General features: G+C 39.4%; 1 protein-coding gene across 1 annotated transcript in view; it reads left to right on the top strand.

Moving 5' to 3' along the window:
• The first annotated feature begins 22 nt into the window (after positions 1–22).
• NUP210L (nucleoporin 210 like) overlaps positions 23–6,527 on the top strand; it is a 105,450-nt gene continuing 98,945 nt past the window's right edge. The window contains exons 1-2 of the mRNA XM_058539245.1: positions 23–1,194; positions 2,695–2,831. Of these exons, the coding sequence (XP_058395228.1) occupies positions 1,004–1,194; positions 2,695–2,831 (328 nt within the window). The 5' untranslated portion in view covers positions 23–1,003. The remainder of the gene's footprint in view (positions 1,195–2,694; positions 2,832–6,527) is intronic.

Raw genomic sequence — 6,527 nt, 5'->3', positions numbered from 1 at the left:
GTTAAAAATTAGATCTTTGTGGGTGGTAGCAACAGGCTTTTGAAGAGCACACGCTTTTGAAGCAGACCGAAACTGGGTTCAGAATTCAGCTCTGAGATTCCTAGTTGTATGTCCTGATATAAATCTTTTAGTTTCATCATCTGTAAAATAAGGATAGTATGTATTATCAGGGTAAACATGAAGATTAGAAATAATATTTATGTGCCAGGCCTTTTGTAAGTTAATTTAGCACAGGTATCTTCAGGGTGAGCTATACGTTTTCCTTTACAACAGTATTAATTCTTGCTTATAAACCATGGATTTATTAGGCCCTGTGCTCCTTGACTTCAACAATATATGAAACTGATCACATAACTCCTTATATGTGTGGTTTTAGTAAGCTATCCTGAGACAGCCGTTGAGCTGATAATCTGGTGGATATTTGGAGAAAAGTTAATTTAACAAGAAGTACTCTCAGAACATTTGCTTAGAGACAGGCTGTGTGAGTGGATAGCTTTCAAAGCTGTCTTTGAGACGCCAGTGCTTGGCATTTCCTGCACTTTGGCCTTGAGGCTGGGACCTGAATCTTGACTTTCTATTGAAAATGACACAGCTCCCTTGACAAAGTCCAGCTGTTTATATCCAGGACTGGACATTTTTTCCCTTTATAGGCACAGACCAATGCTGAGTGGAAAGTACAGCAAAAAAAATTTTTTGGCTAGGAGTCAAACACAAGGTAGGCTACAGAAGGAGGCGTTAAACTGGAAGAAATTAGTATTTTTTTAGACTTTTCTGCTTGTTCTTTACTATTAAAAAGATCTGCCATCCAGTATTTAAGCGGGTGGTTGGGTTTGTGCCTCATTTTTCCATAAAGTTGGCTTGCTGGAGCAATTCATTACAAAATACCCATAATTCCAAGCAAGGCGGACGTCCCACTTATCGCTGACGTCATGCCTGCGGATTGGCTGGCGATGGCTCTGAGGGCGTGGCTGTAGTTGAGCGGGAATCAGACCCAGCAGTCGCCATGACCGCCTCCGGGGCCCCAAGCCCCCGAGGCTTCAGCCTGTTTCCTTTACACCACCTGCTGTTGCTGCTTCTGTTTTTGCTTGGGACCCTGGCGAACAAACTTAACGTGCCGCAGGTGTTGCTACCCTTCGGCCGGGAGCCAGGCCGGGTGCCCTTCCTGCTGGAGGCGCAGCGGGGCTGCTACACTTGGTGAGGGGTGGGGGTCACAAGGATGTGCACCCCCACACCACCCAGTAAAGATGAGAGGGGTTCACTCAGTATGAGGCCACAGGGATGCTGTGTGGTCACTTGCGCGAAGGGGCCTTTCCTGTAGGGGGCAGAGAGAGTTGTCACTAGGAGTGGAGTGGCGACCTTCCTGATGTGGCCTGTCGTCGTTATGTGGGATATCTTCAGGTTATGTGTAGGTCCTTATGTGAGGAATTCTCAGAATGTGAGACTGGCCTTCTCGTTGTGTGTGTGTGTTGGAAGGGTTATTCACTGTGTGAGCAGCTCTCAGAGCACAGAGAATTCCTGTGTTGGTGGCTATATAAACAACTAGAGTGAGAGGGTGTTCATAAGGTCTGAGGAAATTTATTTAGGAGCAGAGAGGCTTGGGGTGTGAGGGTCCCCACTAACCAAATAAGGTGGGGTTTTCAGTGTGAAGGGGTCTCAAAACACAACTAATTATTGTGTACTTAACTAAGCACTTTGCATGTATTAACTCATTCAGTTTTTACAGTCTTGGAAGTAAGTACTATTCTCCCATTTTACAGATGAGGGAACTGAGGCCGAGTCCATGAAGTGTAAACTTCTTGTAATATGAGAGGATTCATTTTGGGATTACACTCCCTGTAATATATGTTTCCCCCCTTACATGAGGGTACCCCCTCTTGGGATGTGAGGATAAAGGGTACTTAGCTCTGGGGGGATTACTTTCTGACAGGATGGAAAGATATGATTTTCTGGTGTGAGAGGACCCAATAATAAGTTGTGTGGTTATCTAATGTGTGAGGGAACCTAACTGACGTGGGCTCCAAGGTATCAGAGGGTTCATCCTAAATGGAGTAGATTTCCCTTTACCATCTCCTAAGAGAAGCACTAAGGTTTGTTCAGTGTAAGAAGTTCACCTCCCATTTTATGAGGAAGTATAAGGGAATCAGGCTTATAAGATGACCCAGTGTGATATATTTGCTGACTGAGAGGATGATGCAAGGAATCTTTCTAGCATTAAGCCATTCCTTCCATCCATCAAAAAATATTAATGATTTTTTGGAGTTTTTTTTGTATTTTGAGTTGGACTCACACCTCATAATTTAGGCAACTTTTCAATCTTAGATATCAGCAGCCCAGTTTCTAGGATTGGAGGAAACTCATTCCTCAGTATGAGAAAATCATGTCTCTCATTATTGGAACCATAACATCAATCCTATTTTTACATACTGAGGGAGGAATGTAACACTCTTATTTTAAATATTGAGAGAGGAATGTAATTCTTCTGTAACTTTGCACAAGGGATCATTGGGAAAAGTTTCTGATCAGTCTCTTCTACTTAAATCTTGTGTCCCTAAGCCATGTTTCTACTTAAAAGAGTGTCATTTAAATACACCTGGTGGTATGGAACATGGAAAAACTATAGGAATCTGTGTTCCATCAAAAGTTAATTTTAACTCACATTCTTATTTCATACTCTTAAGTATTTTATTCTGGCAGGCATTCCACCCATCATGATGCAGTAACTGTTGAGCCTTTATATGAAAACGGCACCTTATGTTCCCAAAAAGCTGTGCTGGTTGCTGAATCTACCCAGCCAATACGCCTCAGCAGTATTATTCTTGCTCGAGAGATAGGTATGTGGAGAGAAAACACACTATGTAACAGTTGATCTAGAGTAGAATAATCTGATATCTTTTATAGATGGTTAATACAAGCAGTGTTGGTTTCAAATGATAAGAGATAGAAAAAAGGATTCCTGCAATATAAACCCTAATTGTGGCATCCTAATCTGTGACTTTTTTTTTTTTTGGTATATCCAACACCTGGCATGGTGCCTGATACAGAGTGGAAACTCTAGTTGTTTGAATCAACGAAGAAAGGAAGGAATTATTTATTGGAACTAGGTTAGGTGTATTAAGATGTGAGGTTAGTCTTGAGTGAGGCAAAAGAGTATAAAAGCTAGTACTTCTCAGTGTGGTCTGTGAACCTGTATCATCAGCATCACCTGGGAGCTTGTTAGAAATGTAAATTCTCAGGCTCCATCTCAGATCTGCTGTATCAGAATCTCGAGGGTGGGCCCAGGGACCATGTTTTAACAAGCTCTCTGGGTGATTCTCATACATACTGAAGTTTGGGAAGCACTGCACTAGTCTATTTTAGACCAGAGCAGCTCAAGAAATGCTATTTGTGTCAAAAATCAGAGCAGGGCTCTTTGTATCCCTGAGTTTCTGGCACTTTATTGCCATATTGATAGGCCAGAAATATCTGTATGGCTTTTAGATACTTTGATAAATGATATATCTATACTATGTTATTAAAGAGAAGTTCAAAATGTTTGGTATACTATATTTCATAAAATCAAAGATACCATCTATTGTAAAGCTATTTTTTAACGTACCACTATTATTTTTATGTACCACTAAGAAAGAAAAACATTTCCAGCTAAACTATACTGTTCTTCACTTAGAAATTTTACTTTATACCTACTGAAGAGCTCTTTGACTTAATTAGATGGTTATTTTTGTTATATATTACTCTCATGCCTAATAAAAAGGAAAATATAAATAAACTGATTAAGATATTCCTAAAACTACTTTAACATTTCTGCCTCATCTGAGTCATTTTTTGACTGGAAATCATCAGTGTCTGTGTTCATCCCCACAACATCTTCCTTTGTGCTGTCAAGACGGTTAGTGGGCCCTTAAGTTGGCTCTGAGCTGATCTGTTTTTGTCTCCAGCTTTGGAAATATTCCTAGCACATCTGAGTCACTACCTTTCCCACTCTGTCTCCTTGACCATTTGGTTTCCAGGGTATAAAAGAGTGCTCCGTTATTGTTCACCAGATTTTCTTTCAACTACTAATACCCATTCTACAAGTTTTGATGCTGGCCCTTTTAATATTCTATATGCAGTCAATGATAACTATGTCATGACTGCTGCCTGGCTGACAGCAATTGTAAGATGTCATCAGTTAAAAGATAAAATCCCAGTTTCAGAGGTGTTAAAGTGTCAAAAAATGAGTATTTTAGAATCAATGAAATATGGTCTGAGATTCCTAAAGATGAGAATCTTTGAGGACCATGTCATGCAGGGCAGCTACAGTGGCTAGAGAAGGATACCAAGGTCAGAAAAGAAGTATTGCTTTGGTCACATATGCTATTTTTTAATGTAATTACTCTTAACAGCATGAATTCATTCTGATATCAAAAGATTCATTCACACAGTTGCTGGGAAAAATGTCAAATCTGGCTCTCAGCTCAATTTCATCTGACTTGTAACTATTCCAAAGTTAAGTATCTTTTAAATCAACTTTCCCAATTTTGCTATTAATACAATTGTGTACATAGATGATGGAGATTCCCAATGATAAGTACCAGTCTTAGTGTCCTACCAGGTACATTCTCTTCTGAGTAGGAACAGGCACTCTGAAATGGGAGGAGGGGAGAAAAGTGGGGGTGGGGGGTGGGGGGTGGGGACGACATTTTGAAAGGGAAGAACATGCCTAAAAGAAATTGTTCTTTCATTTGACAAATATTTATTGAAGTGCCTACTAACTATAAAGCATCTGTAAAGGTAAAAAGATTTAAGCATTCCATTGGTGTTTAGGTGCTAGAATTTTGTTTAGATATTTTTGGTGATAGTGTAGTAAAGCAAATTAGTAGCTATGACAGAGATGAAGGATAGAGGTGAGAGATGTGAGGTAAGCATGTTCTATTTGGTAGGCGTGCTAGATTTCTTTTGATTTTTGTTTTGTTTTCACTAGATGTTACCTCCATTTGGTAAAATAATATAAAAAGTTCAAAGAATATAAAAGGTTATATAGTGAAAAGTAAATCTCTAGTCTCATTTCTCCAAGAGGCAAACATTTTTTTGCCTTTTTTGCCAGAGGTAGTCTCTGAATATATGAACTTCCTTTTTGTAGTGGGAAATCTAGAGTTAACCTTAGGTACGGGACGGGGAGAAGAGTTTGGAGATGAGGGAATAATTTGGGGTGAAAAAGCTCACATGGAGGATGAAGAAAAGGTTTGGACAACTGGATGATTTTGGTGGGGAGAGTGAGATGGGGTAATCAGTACTTGTTGCACTGTGCTCAGCATGTGGTTGATGGTAAGTAAATACTTATTGATTGATTAGTTGCTGCAGTGGATTATAATCATATAATCAAGAGGAGTTGATTTGGAAAGTAGGATAAATGTGAGAAATCAGGGCAGATGGGAAATATTTGTCATTTCTGCTTCCTCTTTTTTTTATTTTATTGAGATCATAATGGTTTATAACAGAGTGAAGTTTCAGGTGGACATTATTATTTATCAGTATTCTGTATAGACTGCATTGTGCTCGCCCCCAATAGTCTAATTTTTATCCATCACCATGTATTTGTGCCCCTTTACCCCTTTTGCCCACCCTTCAAACCCCTTCCACTCTGGTAACCACTGATCTGTTCTCTTTGTCCTTGTGTTTATCTTCCACATATGAGTGAAATCATGCGGTGTTTGTCTTTCTCTGTCTGGCTTATTTCACTTAACATAATACCTTCAAGGTCCATCCATGTTGTTGCAAATGGGACAATTCTGTCTTTTTTATGGCTGAGTAGTATTCCATTGTATATATATATATACCACATCTTCTTTATCTATTTATTAGTCGATGGGCACTTGGATTGCTTCCACATCTTGGCTACTGTGAATAATGCTGCAGTGAACATAGGGGTGCATAAATCTCTTTGAATAATTGATTTCGAGTTCTTTGGCTAAATATCCAGTAGTGGGATAGCTGAGTCACATGGTATTTCTATTTTTAATTTTTTGAGGCATCTCCATACTGTTTTCCATTGTGGCTGCACCAGTTTGCATTCCCACCAGCAGTGTGTGAGTGTTCCCTTTTCTCCACATCCTCTCCAACATTTTTGCTTTTTGTCTTGGTAATTATAGCCATTCTAACAGGTGTAAGGTGATGTCTCATTGTAGTTTTGATTTGCATTTCCCTAATGATTAATGATGTTGAACGTCTGTCTATTCCTGTGCCTGTTGGCCATCTGTATATCTTCTTTGGAAAAATGTCTGTTCATATTTTCTGCCCACTTTTTGATCGGGTTATTTGTCTTTTTGTTGTTGAGTTGTATGAGTTCTTTATAGATTAACCCCTTGTGAGAAATATGATTTGCAAATATTTTCCCCCAGTTGGTGGGTTGTCTTTCGTTTAGTTCCTGGTTTCCTTTGCCTTGTAGAAGTTCTTTAGTCTGATGTAGTTCCATTTGTTTATTTTTTCTTTTGTTTCCCACGCCTGAGTAGATGTGGTTTTCAAAAAGATGCTGCTAAGACCGATGTCCA

The sequence above is a fragment of the Diceros bicornis genome, chromosome 4 (genome assembly GCF_020826845.1).
Source record: "Diceros bicornis minor isolate mBicDic1 chromosome 4, mDicBic1.mat.cur, whole genome shotgun sequence".
In the NCBI taxonomy this organism is placed as follows: Eukaryota; Metazoa; Chordata; class Mammalia; order Perissodactyla; family Rhinocerotidae; genus Diceros; species Diceros bicornis.
The sequence above is the reverse complement of the archived record's forward strand: the minus strand, read 5'-3'. Positions and strand labels throughout refer to the sequence as shown.